Source organism: Strigops habroptila, chromosome Z (genome assembly GCF_004027225.2).
Source record: "Strigops habroptila isolate Jane chromosome Z, bStrHab1.2.pri, whole genome shotgun sequence".
In the NCBI taxonomy this organism is placed as follows: Eukaryota; Metazoa; Chordata; class Aves; order Psittaciformes; family Psittacidae; genus Strigops; species Strigops habroptila.
This window is the reverse complement of record NC_044302.2, coordinates 42,237,181-42,251,999: the sequence shown is the minus strand read 5'-3', so window position 1 is coordinate 42,251,999 and position 14,819 is coordinate 42,237,181. Positions and strand designations below refer to the sequence as shown.

The 14,819-nt window shown below is 41.7% G+C and overlaps 1 protein-coding gene across 7 annotated transcripts in view; it reads right to left on the bottom strand.

Moving 5' to 3' along the window:
- The window catches only part of DGKQ (diacylglycerol kinase theta), a 98,189-nt gene that overhangs the window by 7,827 nt on the left and 75,543 nt on the right, over positions 1-14,819 (bottom strand). For 6 of the 7 annotated variants that reach the window (XR_003995173.1, XR_003995174.1, XR_003995172.1 and 3 more), the window contains exons 16-22: positions 10,782-10,933; positions 9,262-9,410; positions 8,506-8,687; positions 6,913-7,013; positions 4,262-4,408; positions 2,910-3,021; positions 937-1,089 (exon numbers count right to left, since the gene is read on the bottom strand). Coding sequence is in view for 3 of the 7 variants with exons in the window: in XM_030512954.1 (XP_030368814.1) it covers positions 937-1,089; positions 2,910-3,021; positions 4,262-4,408; positions 6,913-7,013; positions 8,506-8,687; positions 9,262-9,410; positions 10,782-10,933 (996 nt within the window). In the remaining 4 variants the exon portion in view is untranslated. Of the gene's footprint in view, positions 1-936; positions 2,010-2,909; positions 3,022-4,261; positions 4,409-6,912; positions 7,014-8,505; positions 8,688-9,261; positions 9,411-10,781; positions 10,934-14,819 lie in introns of all 7 variants that reach the window. The other variant, XR_003995175.1, reaches the window with a different exon arrangement.

Sequence of the window (14,819 nt, the reverse complement as noted above, 5' to 3'; positions counted from 1 at the left end):
GTATGTGTATGTATATAGATACGTGTACGTATGTGTGTGTATATATATTCATGTACACACATATACATACCCATTATATACAGATTAACACTATCAGTCACTAACCTGATAGACTGAAATATTTCTCACTGGAAGGACAAAGTTAGGTTTGTTCTCTCTCATTTTCTCTTCCCCCCTTTTTCTCTCAGGAAAAGAACAAAGTTTAACATACTGCAAAACACTTGAGGTATGACTCTCTTTTTCGCCCATTTTGACTCTGCAAAGGCCGTTTTTCTGGTAGCCCTCCCAGTAGGGCTACATATTTTCCAAGATTGCCAGTAGCAACCTATTTCTGTGAGTTGAAAAGGCCTGCACCCTTAAGGCAGCAGGCAAATGTGTACACTGCTGTGCACCAGAGTCAGCTACTGCAAAATGTTTATTTCACAATTTCAGTGTCAATAGAGAAGTTAAATTCTTAAGTAGCTGATGCTCTTGTCCTTCTACATATACATTGAGATATCACTGTATCTCAATCAGGCACTGATTACTCCGAATTCTCTTTTTCTCAGGCCCTCCTCCTCTGTTATTCAGTCGTCGTCTTTGCTGCTCTCTGACAGACCTTCCCTCCTCCAGCACAACCAGCAGACTGCTTCCTACCTCACAGATGGCATACTGCCATGGCCCTCATAACTGTGGTCTGCCTCAGGGCAAGCAACACTGCCTGGAGATCTCAAATCTGGGTAAAAAATTTAAGTCACTAGGCTGAACTGTTTTTCTAAACACAAGCCTCATCTGAGCCAGTGGAGAGGGTCCTCAAATTGTGCTCTGTAGAAACTGCTATGTATCTATCCAACAGTTCCCACACCATGACACCTAGCTTTACAGTTAAGCAGATAATATGATAATATCCACTGGAGAAACAAAGTCGACTTGCTAAAAGAGATCTACAGCCAGTACCTTTGGTCCTGCAGCGGAAATTATAATCTGTCCAGGGGCCTGAATCCAGGGCTCTCCATCAACTTGAACTGGAATTGGCTTTAGGAGTGTTACACGGAAATATGAGCCTTGGGCTATGCGGATGCCTGATCGAAAACCACCTTGGACTTGACCCTGTTAGGAAGTAAAAGCCAAGATATCAGTCACCCCAATAAACAAGAAGCATAAATATTAGCTACACTTCTAGGTGGTTAGAATTTTATTGTCACCTGACATTTTAAGTTATTTTACTGCTTAGGCAAAACCTGTAGAGGATGCCTTTACTGATGCAGCATGAATTATTTTAAGTTGGTGCATGAAGAAGAATGCAGATACCCCTGCGGGCTGTTGCTGGCAAAGTAACTTACACAGTGAAGCCATCTGTACACTCAGCTTGGCCAAGGAGCATGCACTCACAAAGGTCTTGTTTGCTTTTACTTCCCCCATCCATAACATAGTAAACACAGTTTCAAAACACCTAACTATACACACAGACCAGCACATACATGTGAAACTCAGGGGTCTAAAAGCACTTTATCAAACAGGGAGAGAGAGTTTTGCCAAACTCAACTCCGTATCTATATCTATATCTATATATCTAATCTATCTATATGTACTACGTACTCAACTACATATACTCAACTACAACTAACAGTTCAGTGTTGACTGTAAAAAGCAAAGCAAAATGAACTTTCCTGCTACACATTCTCTTGGGGAATGTGTACAGACACTAAACATGGGGTAAAAACCTTAAGAGAAGATCACAAAACCAGAGCATGCGTTTGTTAACATTTATATTCCAAAGCAATGGGCATACACCTTGTTGCTTCTCATTTCACACAGATTTTAATGATCTCTGCCAAAATACTACTTGTAATAGAATGTTTTATATTTGTCTTCCTTAAAAGATCTAAATTACAAAATGGTGAAGTTGGCCAACACCAAAGATCAAGCTGCACAAACAGTTTTAAGCACCTACCTTTCCATCTTGCTGGTTGTATGGGTTAGTTGTCTCTACTTACGTGATCACACACACTTTTTCCAGCAGCAGTTTTCTTAATATAATGAAAGAAATATGAAGACAAAAACAACCCACCACCTCACAAGACTGCACTGCTAATAGCAAGCCATTGTAAAAATATGTAATAATGGAAAAATTAAAATTGCACAAATTGAGTCATAATCATCTGTGCAGAAGGGCATACCATCTGCTTCACGAAGCATCGGGATCAAGAGCAGTATCACATTCTCAGAGACAGGTGTTGGAAAGCCTGTGGCAGATAATTACAAAGCCACCTGTCTAGAGGGAATGACTGTGACCAGGTATGACAAGATGTTTCACAAATACATCATCTGAGTGAAGAATGCCTGTTTTTGTAATATCAAAATAAACTCTTCATCCATGAACTGTTTGGCTTTGACACCATGATATGAGAAAGCTATGCACTCCATAACACATATGCAGATATATGTATTTGCTTTTCACATGTATGTATACATGTATATTTCTGGCCTTGGCCTTGGTTTGAAACCTGCTTAAATCATGAAGCATTTCCCCAGGCACTTTTTTCTTCACACTCTTATTACTTATTGTTATCCAACTACAGATTTGTTTCCATTCTATCCACTGTAGTCTAGCACCTCAACCTGGACCTTCAAGGCAGGCCAGTATACAGGCAATGAGAGTGCACTGCACTCTTAACAGGCATTCCAGCTGCAGCCAAACTCCAGACACCCCAACGCTTTGTTCAGAGACAGCCGACACTGCCCATCAATTCTGATTATGGTCTGTAATCACTTCTGCGTGACACAACAAGTACCTGAATAAACGATGTAACATTAACACCGATGCATACTTCTTAGGACTAAGCTCTTACAATGCACCGTTTGTTACAAAAATAAACCTGCCTGAGAAAATGTATGTTTTCTCAGCTCTTAGTGGGATGCCAACTTACCATGTGAACGACGCCAGTCACACCAACAACTTCCAGCAGCCCATCATCAATGCGTGGCTTCTCAAAGCGGTTATCACTGTCGGACCCCCAGAGGTCAGCTCCGGACCCCCAGCTGCATGAAGAGCACACCACATTGACCTGCTGTCCACCACAAGCACCCTGCCTCTAGTTCCCTGCTGGGGGTGGCTGGTTCCACAGGCTTCAAAAGCTAGACACTCCACAGTGTTTCTGTACTTCAATCCTCTGAAATGCTTCTAACTTAACACCACATTGCTTTTTGTGGAGTACTGACCTTCCTTACTCAAATCACTTATGGTTTTAGTGCATTGACTGCTCCGTACCAATCGCGATTTTCTCCTCTCCACAGTTCTCTCATGCAGCATACACTTGTGTGTATGCACATATGTACACATGTAAAGATACATGTATTTGAATAAAAAGTTGAAACATTTTCAGACTAAAATGGAAAGAGGTACAGGCAGTTTAAGACAAGAGTGTCCTTGGAAAAAGAATGGTATGGCAGCACTAATTACTTGCTGGTTTTGTGCAGAAAAAACCCTGCCTCTAGCAACAGCACATCTAAAGAAGCCAGGTTTCCTGCAGATTTGCCTGCCTTCCTTCTACAGCAGTAACTCGAGCTCCCTGCAGGTGTCAGGGCAGCCCCACAACCCTGCAAAAGGTACCTGAACTGTGGGTTTTCCACAGCTACCTGAGTAGCATCACCGGCTCCACACACACTGATCAGCTAGCTGTAGGGCCCAGACAGTGTCTGACAGTTGAATCCTGCTCAGGCACCTGGTCTCTAGCATGCCAGAAAGCATGTACAAGTGATTGTCTCTGAGCCTTCTGAAAGTCCTGGTGAAATCCAGCGGACTGTTCAGTTTGGGAAAAGACTATTCCCTTTGAGAAAGGGAAAAGGTAGTGGGCAGAAACCACAGGCCTACAACCATGCCTGAAAATTCATGCTTTCAGGGAAAACTGCTCCAAAAGAGTTTTGAAGACCTTTGGTGAGGAAATCATTCCAACTTACTGTTAGGACACAGAAGAAACAGCAAATATACAGGGGTTTGCACTGAGAAAACAAGATAGTACCAACTTTATGTGGAGTCAGACTGTGAGTTTCAATAGGTCAGAAAAATTATGTCAAAATGGTATTTAGAGCTAGCTCCTTAAGCACTGTTGCAAAGGCAGCAAGTCAGGCAATAATCAAAAATACCAGTAATAATAATCTATTAATCTAGACCACTTAACATTTATCTAACCATTTGACATTTGATACTCAAATATCAAGCAGCATTTCTGCACATACAGCCAGACATGCACCCACACAGGATCCTTCCTCTCCTTTTTACCTGGGTATATTAATAAAAATGAGTCCTTCAATACTTGGTAACTCCACCTCATGCTGATCCACTTGAAGCTTTATGTCTTTGTGGAGATTCCTGGTATGACTTATCTTCTGCAGCCCAACTTTCACGTAAACTCCTTTGTTGTGGAACCTAGGAGCAGACAAGCGTCCTGTAACTAAAACGTAAGGCCCAGCATAGCACTCTTCCTTGTACGAGGTATGGTTGAGGACACTTTCGGTTAAAACCCTCTCCACATTCTTGTAGAATTTACTGCAGAAACAAAGCATAAGTCACAAACTGCTCCTTTATACACCTTTTACTTAAGGGATGATTTGTGCTGTCGAGGCATGTGGAGATCTGTGAAATTACTACAGAAAAATCATCCCTTCTTAAAGCGTTGCCTGAGTGCAATGCCTCTTTGAAATGTAAACTTATGGGAAAACTGCATTTTTAATTAAGATCTAGAGATCTTAATGAAGCATTTTAAAATGTCTTCTCAAGCAATGCTAGAATAATTTAGGCACAAAAACCTTGCAAGTCTTTGCTTCACGTACTGCTCATTCATTTGAAATACACTCAGCTGTAGAAACTCAAAACATGTTAACCTGTGACAGAGCTCTACCGGCTCTAATTTTAGAGTAAAAAAAGATGGGGAAGACTTTATGGCATCCCCAGAAATATCAAAATATTTTAAGAATTACATAAACAAATGTTAGTTAAACACACACATTATTTTCTTCTCTAATGGAAACCTCTTGATACACAGCCTTTAGGGCAACCTAAAAATAAAAAGTGTATATTTCCATTGTTTGACCCTACTAGCAAATGGCTGTCACTGGAATCCAACTCTGCAAAATCTCTTGTAACATTATGTCTAAATGCTATAGACATTCATGTGAGGAAGACAGACTTATGTCTGTCTGTAACTCCCATAGCATGTGAGTTACAGTCAACTTTTCAGACAGAGACTGTCCAGTTCTTTTAAATTATTACATTGGGAATGATTAGTCCTACATGCTAACAGTTTTAAACATCACTGAATTAAAGGGACCTGATGTAGAACCATTCAACATATATTTAACATATGCTTCTGTTCCAGACAAGACAGTAAGATGTGCCTATGCTAAGATGGGTTTTGTCTGATTTGGATGCAACTGAAAAATAGTGGAGTATCAGTAGGAAACACCATAAATAGCTCCAAGAAGTATTAATTTTTGTTGCATGGAAAAGGAAGCCTGCAGAAACTGAAAGAATACAACACAGTACTGTAACTGCAGACACAGTCCTGAATTACATGACTTCTAAGAAACACTTAGGGACCACTGGGGTCCACAGGATCCGAGACATTGGATACCACAACAAAGGACAAATCTGTCAGAGCTAAAATCCCATCACTCCATTCTTGCATATGTATTCCCTTCCATTTATGTATCTTACTGGTCTTGAGATCAAGTAAGAACAAACTGATTTCTGTAACATTACCCTGCAAATTTCTACCCAATGGTTTCAAAAGCGATTGTAAGATTTTTTGGTTAACATGGCCAGCTGAGCTGGGAAGGTGATCTTTGCATATCCAGCACTAGAAAGAATCACCTGCCCTCTCTGCACCTCTACATGTGGGACATGATCTGGGGAGAAAGTGCCAGTGCAAGTTGTCAGTCTACTGCTAGCTGTAATCAATAACATACTAGCTTGTCTGCTTGGGTAGAAAGAACAGTCAACTCCTGAAACAAACCCTGCTGTTTGCAGACAGCAGTTTCACCATAGTCAACTGGCAAGGCAGGGAGGAGGAAGTTGTCCTTGGAGCAGTCTCCAACACCTTATTTGTGCTGAAGGAGAACAAGGTTTGTATTAGGTAAGACCCACGTTGCAGTCACTGCTGTAAATGACAATGCTGGGGCTGAGAGAGGATAGCAGGGTGTTACCTTAAGCTCATCCATCCCCATGGAGCCAGTGATCCCTGCATCAGCTGGGCTGCAGCACTTGCACCATTATGTAATCCCAGAACTATTTGGAAGGCTCCCTAGAGTACAAATATGTGACTTCTTTTTCTCATCAATTTCAGTGATGATGGGAAGAAGAAAAAGTACTACTATTGATTGATCTGCATGCCAGAAAGGAGGAAGGTCTCTCTCCACACCTTTTAAAATCACAGTCTCACTTGAGATAGAGATATCTTTTTTTATTCTTGTTACCAGCACACAGGTGCTACTACAGCACTAAGCAAGGGTGGGAAAGGGACAAAGAAGTTCTGACCAGTGTTGCTCTGGTAGCAGCACTGCTCTCCTCCCTGCTAAAGGCTTTGAATAAGAGATATTTCCACTACCTCAGAATTTCACTGAACTCAACACCGCAGTTATTGGCAAATAAGTATATGGAATAATAATGACAGGGCTTCCAAAAACTGCTTTGGTTCTCTCTCTTGGTAAGGGGGATGAGGGGAAAAAAAAAAAAGAAAAAGGAAGAAAGCCAAACAAAGCCCCCAAATTCTGTGTCTGCAAGTTCCTGGCTAACTTAATCCCTCCCTGTGCCAGCTCTGCCTCAAGCAATGTTGTTTGTGGATACCTGTAGCATTTCAAAATGATCAGTCGTAGTGTAAGTTGGAAGTTATGCAATACCAGAGTTGCCCTTCACCCCTGGTTTCCCAGGATTACCTGCTGTTGAATTTCCCTGGTTCTTCTTCTCTAGCATGATGAAAATCCAAGCTCAACTCTGCATCAATGCCAAGACCACAGTAATTGTTCATCTGTACAATCTGGAGAAAAAAAAAATAAAATATCTGTATTATTTCCTCATTGTGTTCACAAATGAAGAAGTTCCAAAGTTTCCAACAAAAGCAAGGTTTGTAGATAACCCTTCCGAGTCACTTGCATCTCGACAGATTCTGGAACACATTTTCCAGAAACACTGTGCTAAAAGCAAAGCTGTATGGACAATTGTTGACGTGTGTAGTCATTATTTCCAAAGTATCTGAAACTTCTAAATCTAATCTCAACTGCAAGTAATAAGCATAATAAGGCAGAAATGAAAACAAATGCAGAAATAAAACCAACCCACCTTCTCAAAGCGATTCTATGCAATAACTGCACAAGTTGCTGAACACTAATGCCACTGTTGTTTTGGCACTGGCCATAGATTTATCATGACATCACTGGGAAGATGCTCTTCCTTACTTTGGAAGGCAACCAGCTTACACCAGGTGAGTGAAGAACTTGACTTCACCTACTCAGCTGCTTTTTAAATAGGTCCCTGTATGCCAATCTCAAGTTTCTATGGATTTCAGCCATTTCTGCAATTAATTCTTTCTTGGCATACCAGCTCATTCCATAGCTGTTCTGTCCTAGTCCTTGACTCGCCCACCCTTCACCTTTAAAAAGCAGATTAGGCAGTCAAGGCAAATCAACCCCTGCCTTGACCACATGAAAAATAGCTGGAACCTGAGCAACTTGAATCCTCCAATTGGCACATAATGCCTAGGATTTTCCAGTGATTGGATTAAAATCTTGGACAACTGCTACCATATTACTATTTCCTACTTTCTTTTTGCCACCCCTTGTCTAATTTCCTTGTTTTGTCTGAAGATAAACAGAACCACAATTCACACAAAGATCTGAAGTCACCATGTACAACCAACATTTTTATTTTCCTAAACAGAAATAAAAAACTCAAACCAAGGTACAGGGACTTTCATTCAAAAAAAAAAAAAAAAAAATAGAACAGGTGCCATATACACAGGCACACAAGAGGAGTAGGATGACATAAGGATTTACTGCCTCTATTTGCTAGCAACTCCTACTCATTTTTTGAACTATTACAAAGAAAGATGAGAGTACTTTGGTGGGGGGGAGGGACTGCTTTTTCATCAACACTCCAGACTCACGAGTGTTCTGGGAAGTGTTTGGTGTTGTTTTAAAAGGTTTTCTTATTTGAGAAATGAATTTCTTTCCAGCTGAAGCAAACAGGTATGCCATTGTCACTTGAATCTTTACATTAATCTTCTATCAGACACTTTTTGCCAAGCAGCTATAAAGTGTGTTCTACAGCCAACCAGTCCTACCAGAATTGAAGCACTAGCTCCAGATGTATGCTGTATTCACTAAGGAACAGCTTAGTTAGCTTGGACCTTTTGTAAGGTCCAAGCTCAAAGACAGGTGAGCAATAAAAGATTAAACTACGTATCTATCTATTCTCTGATTTTCACCAGAACAGCATTCCTAAGAGCCAAATCTGAATGGTGCTTAGCTCACCTTTGGAGGTTCAGGTTCTGCAACACCATTCTCTGCACCTTCAGCTGGCTCGTCTGCATCCAAAAGAATAGTCCAGCGATCCATAAGAACATCATCTGCCTCATCCACAGAAACCAAAACGGAGTAGGGGTCCTCTCCACTGTAGCCAGCTCCCCAGCGCAAGACCCTCCCTAAGTCATTACCTGGGGAACAACGAAGAACTCCAAAATATGACTGCATTTCATGAGTTAGCTAAAAGCATCAAAAAGTGCATCAGCTCTGTTTCACAAATCAGATTGCATTACGATGCTCCAAACAAGTCACGGAAGTAGTCAGGCTGGACTGAAGAGGTAACAAGCAGAAAAAACACCTAAAAGTTGTGTTGCATGTGGGCTTCGTATCACAGAGAGAAAAGCTTTCACAAAACATGAAAAAACTGTATGTCACGGAGTTGAGAAGTCAGGGAGCAGCTGAGTTCACTGGTTTATAGCAGCGGCTGATGCACCTATGGTTGTCAGGAGGAGAATATTTTGCCCGCTCCAGCTCCTCCCCACTCACACACACCCATACCAACATTCCTGCTGCTCGTTTTTCCTTCACAAAGCATGACTGACAACATTTCCTTGAAAAGCTGATACTGCATTTCCTTTCAAACACCAGCCAGAACTGAGTCATGGCATCTCTACTGCAAAACTGAGATGTTTGTCAGATGGATAAATAAACCTTCTGGAGTACTTCTGCCCTCAGAAGAAGAATGATGCTTGCTGAGATTCTCACCTGTCCCTAAAGGTAAGATGGCAACTGAGGGCTCTGAGCACGCCAGCTTGTGCCTGATCTCCTCCAGTGCACCAAGGACCCAGCCAACGGTGCCGTCCCCTCCGCACACCAGCACTCGGAAGGAGGGGACTTTACAGAATGTATGAAACCTCCATTGAGAAACAAAGCAGAGGGGAAAATAAATGTTACAGGGTGGTACAGGAAAAGCAAATCCTCTTAATATGCCACTAAAGATAACAGATTATTACTGTATCCCTCTTTCTCCCTCCACCACCACCATCAGTTTCAGGGTCAACTTCAACAAAGTCAATGGAACAACAGGAACTTTTAGATAAAGCTGTTTAAAAATAGTGAAAACCACATTCTTCTAAGATTCGTCACAGCTAGAGATAAATCGTTACTCACTTCCTTCTTCTCCAAAGACAGATATCTAACTATTCATAATTTCAATGTGAACATCTATAACTCTCTAAATTCTAGCAGAGATGTTGATTAGTAGTGGTGGTTTTTTATGTGGTCATAGGACTTATAGTATATTTTCTTCCCCACAGCCCTATTTTCCCGGTCACTCTTACCTTTTGTGGCTTTTCATCCTATATACCGACATATGCTGCAAAGTAATTTTTATTTCCCATTGCACAAGGAGTGAACAAGAGGAAGCATTTTGCCATAAAGCTACAGAAGGATTCCATGTGCAAAACAAAATGAACAAATTACTGAAGTTGCAGCTTGAACTGTATTAGAAAGACAACAGAATTATACAGTTCTGACAAAAAGCTTAGTTTGCGAAACTTGTTTTCTCTTGCCTTCTGCATAATCTGTGTTTCTCCCACAAAAGCTTTTGTTCTGTAGAGTTGTCATGAGAGCTCTTTGTTAAAGCAGTGCTGAAGGAATGAGGCTACTCTGAGTAGGCCACAACCATCACTTTCAGTTTTATGAAGCTGGTAACAAGTGGTGTTGATTAAACCAAGTAATTGGTTCCTGCCTCCCTACAAGTGCATTATGTTCTGTTCCCTGTATTTAGAAATGTTGCAGCTGTGACCAGGCAGGCCCTGTTACTTCTGCAACTGTGGCCAAGTTTCAAAAGTCAGATAGAAAATTTTATTATAGTTTCCTGTTAGTTCCCATGAAACATCAAAGGAAATAAAAGCAAAAATGAGTCCTCGTGGGGCAGTGTGACATTTCTCTTTCCATCCCCATTCAATTACAAAATATTTTTATTTTTAATAATGATTAAATCTGTGTTGCTGTAAAGTGCGCATCATGTTCCCAGGACTGGGCTCTACTGGAACTGACATAAGCATATCTATCAGGAACTACTGTGCTCTCTTTTTGTTACAGAACCTCAAAGTTTAAATCTGTTTTCACAGTGAGAACCAGTCAGAAATGATCCACTGCTCTGGTCTTCAGGCACACAACAGAAGCAATTTAAATCTCTCTTGACAAGTGAATCTGATCCATCCTTTAGAAAAATAACAAAACAAAACAACTAAAAACCCCTCAAAAATATGACGACCTACCCAGGCAATGGGCCACCATTGGTAAGTTCAAAGACCTGATGTGGGTTTAGCAGCTTTCTAAAACTGTACAGCAAGTCCCGACCTTTTAGACCACCACTTTTTGGATTCACAAATACAAGAATTGGGCAGCAGTTCTGTGGTATTTTGGAAGCCTAAAAGAAGACAAGAAAACAGATTAGCCAAAACCATTACTAGGCAGGAAAACTACTACTACATCTAAGTATCTCCTGATGCTTCCTTGATGCTTAGCAAAAAAATACAGATTTGATAAATACAAGAATTCAATGTCTAGACAAGGGGTAGGTTCGCTGCTGATCTTATTCTTCTGGGAACTGAAGTTTCCTTAAACCACTCCAACTACACAGCTGATCCTAACATTAAAACCAAAGTAGTCCTTCCCACATATTGACAGTAAACTCCATGCCAAAGGATAGCGTGAAGGATAAGGTACCTTACAGAGTCACATACAATTCAAACACTTTCCTTGCAAAGAGGGAACTTCTCTCCAAAAGAATTGAAACATTTGTGTGAAGTTTTGTGGTCATCTTAGAATACACGTGAATTTACAAGGACAAAACACTGCAAAACCAGAGCGTCTGGGGCAGATACTGGCATGCCTCTTTCCATGAAGTAAGAGGCCGAAAGCCTCTTTTAAAAGTAAGTATTTATACTTTTTAAACGTGAGGATTTGGTGTCAATACCTTACAATCCTCACACTTCTACTGAAAGGGCTCTCAAAGTACGGCCGTGTGACAGGGAAGCCTGGTGCCCATCCAGAGACCACTCCAAAGCAAGCACATGGCAGAGGAAGGATATCCTGAGGTGTTACATGGACTGCATGGGAATGGTACCTGCAGCCTCACTGGAGGGCAACACTTCCAGCCCCCAGAAGCACCCCCTTAGGACTGGTTTTCAGCCAGCCAGCCCATAAATTACACTGGAAGTCTTCTACAGAGATCAGAGAATGCCAGCACACCTTTCATCCACCCTGCCACAGAGCTGTGCAGCAGGTACGCACCAGCAAAGTCCATCAGCCATTTCAATGAGCACACTTCAAAACAGAAATGTTTGCCACAGTCCCTAAGTCATGGTAATTTGTGTCTACAAATTGGACAGCATTCAGGGAATGGCAATTTGTCACGCAGCTGACAGGATGGACTCAGGGAACAGAACAACAGTGCTAAATATAAGTCAATTTAGACAAGAATGATTCAGGGGGCAGTGAGGCAGCAGCATGACTGCAGCGTGCAAACACGCGGAGAGATACCAACAGCTACAGAGGGGAGGAGACAGCAGCCGGAGAGCCTGTCGCCCCCTGCCTGCGAGCAACCACAGGAGAGCCTGAACTATCGTGAAGAAAGGTGAAATCAGGGCAAATTAACGAGTAACTTTGTGGGGAAGCAAAATGAAGCCTGATATTGAGATAGCTCAGACCACTGTCCACCTGTGATGTGATCTGGATGACTGAAACCAAATGTTCATTTGGGGCTTTCCAGTATTTGAGAGATTTCCTCAAATTTCGCCTTCCTAAAAGTGCTGGGTGCTAATCCTCTGCAAGCCACATCCTGCCAGGCATGTCAAGATACCTGTGAACACATAAAAATCCTTCTCCTCTGTGTCACTGCCTGCATGAGAAATGCCCTCTGATATGACTTGCAGGCACAAACGGAAAACACAGTGGAAGGAGGAACCCTAAGCAGGTAAGAAGGCTGATGATTGTTTTACTGGAAAGGTTTCGCTGCTGTCAAAATAACTAGCTTGGATAGATATAGGCTGCAAAGTTGCCCTCGCAGCTTTCTACAGAGGAACCAACTTCATACTATACTGTGATGGCTGCTAGGTCAAAACACCTCTCACCTCCATGCTCAGGCTGTATTGGAAAAGGGGAAGCAATTATTCAAAGTGTGCCCAACACACAACAAGGGTAATATATTTATTTCTATTATGCACATGGAAAAGATATTTGTAGCCAGAAAGGGAGGTCTAAGGAAAACAATTCATGCCACTGTCACAAAAAGGAAGGACTTTTGAGTCTTGTGTGGCTCAAGGATGCACACATCCCAATGAGAGAAGTGGATTTCCTCCTCTGCAGCCATCACAGATATTAATAAAAACAGTAAGCAGAGATCTAGTTTTTCCAAAAGTAAAGCCCTTCTTATTACTCCATCTGTTCTTGCACCATCATCTGCCATATCCTATTACGAATGTTCCTTTGAAAATCCCACAAGCAAAGAAAGGCTGAGCAGCTCTGAAAGGAAATACCATGTCCCTTTGGGGTAATGGGGCAACCTGTTCCCTTTCTGCACTCCTTGTTCCAGCTTCTAATCTGCCCTATATTCCCACCTAAACACTTCCCATTTCTTCCTCTTCAAAGCTTTTTTACTACCTAGGCTTCATCTGCAGTCACTTCAAGTTCCCGAACAACACGAGCTATCTGAACCCTCAGGCTTGGTCTAACGCCTGGAAAGTTGTGGGGCTTAATAGAAAAGGAAGTAAGAGGATAATAGAAAGAAACAATACTCAGTTCTGCAGCTCAAAGTAAATGAAAATGTTTTCAAAGAAGAACAAGAGAAAAGAAACCAGTGCAACATTCCAGTCAAACAAATACCTTACTTGAATGTGGACAAGAACATGATGACCTTCTTCAGGAAGTAAGTTTCTAAAAATACTGGTTTTGGACATTTAGAAGTGACATGTTGAACACATGTTTTATATTACTTGCTTTTACAGGCAAGTTCTAATGCACTGGGTTTAAAACCAAGTAACTAAAATAATTCACAAGGAACTTCAGGGAATCGCAATGATTTTGAGATGTGGTAAGCTCCAAGGCATTCAAAAGCACAGCTGTGCTTTGGAAAGTTGACTAGAATCTTACTAGAATCTTACTAGAATATATATTGTTGTAAATATGTATTTACAGCTTCTACAAAACTGCCACCTAAATTTCCTAATTGTCAGTGTCAATATTGTACCAGAAAAAAGTGAAACATTTGCCCTGAAAGCTAGAAAGACTCACAAGCAGCTGTGCAGAACGCCTAGAGCTAACAAAATGTATGTCGGTAGTGTAAACGGAGCAGTCCTAACACTCGAACCCATCCTTGTTCAAGTATCTTCTAATGTAAATCCCTAACTATACCTATTTAGGACTAAACATGTCTATGTAGACTAAACAGAAGTATTCTAGAAAATGCTTAAACCTTACAGTTAACTTCCTTCCCACCAGCACACTTAATTACACTTAAAGGATTAAGAAACACTGCTAAGCTGCTAGATGAAGGCCAGCTTCTAAGAAAGCAGTTATTTTCCAGTGGGGGTTAAAAACCCTGCGACAGTTTGTACAGCAGAGCAGGGCTTTGCTTTCTGCAGACGCTCCATTACAATTACAGATGGCCACAAGGGTAGCGCTCTTATGCTGCTGAATATGTTTTAATCCCTCAATAAAGCCCCAGTGGGGACACAGAATGAGTTTGTTACCAGGCAGAGGCGGATGTGTGACTCACTGCCTGAGGGCTCCCTTCCCCCTTTAGCCCTGGCTTCAGTGCTCTGCCTGAGGAGTGAAATGTGCAGAGGGGTTTTGTGCTGGCTGGTGTTCAGGAAGGAATTTATTGCTCGTTTCTTAGAGACAGCTGAAGGAGGCCGTGTGATTTAGACATGCTGACAGTCACTGTGAATTGCTTAATTTGTCAGGATTAGCACAGCATGGCTTCAGGCTGGGGCAAGATAGTCAGTATCCAAATGAATCCCCTTTCTCTTGAGTGTACTGTGTAATCACATCTGGGCATGAAGCAGAACAAGGTGTTCTGTGCTACAGGCCTGCTGGCGCAACCACCATGGCACATCTTCCAGAGTGGTGGGCTCTCTCCAGGAACAGCAGATACCTCTGTGACAAGCAGAATTCAACATTTGCAAACTAGTTGGCTGTAGCATCTCCCATGTGCAAGGATCCATAACGCCCCAAGCACAAACTTCTGCCACCCTGGCCAGAAGGAGTCATTGCATCTGATGAGGAATGCAACCAGAGCAGTAGCTGGGTTAACA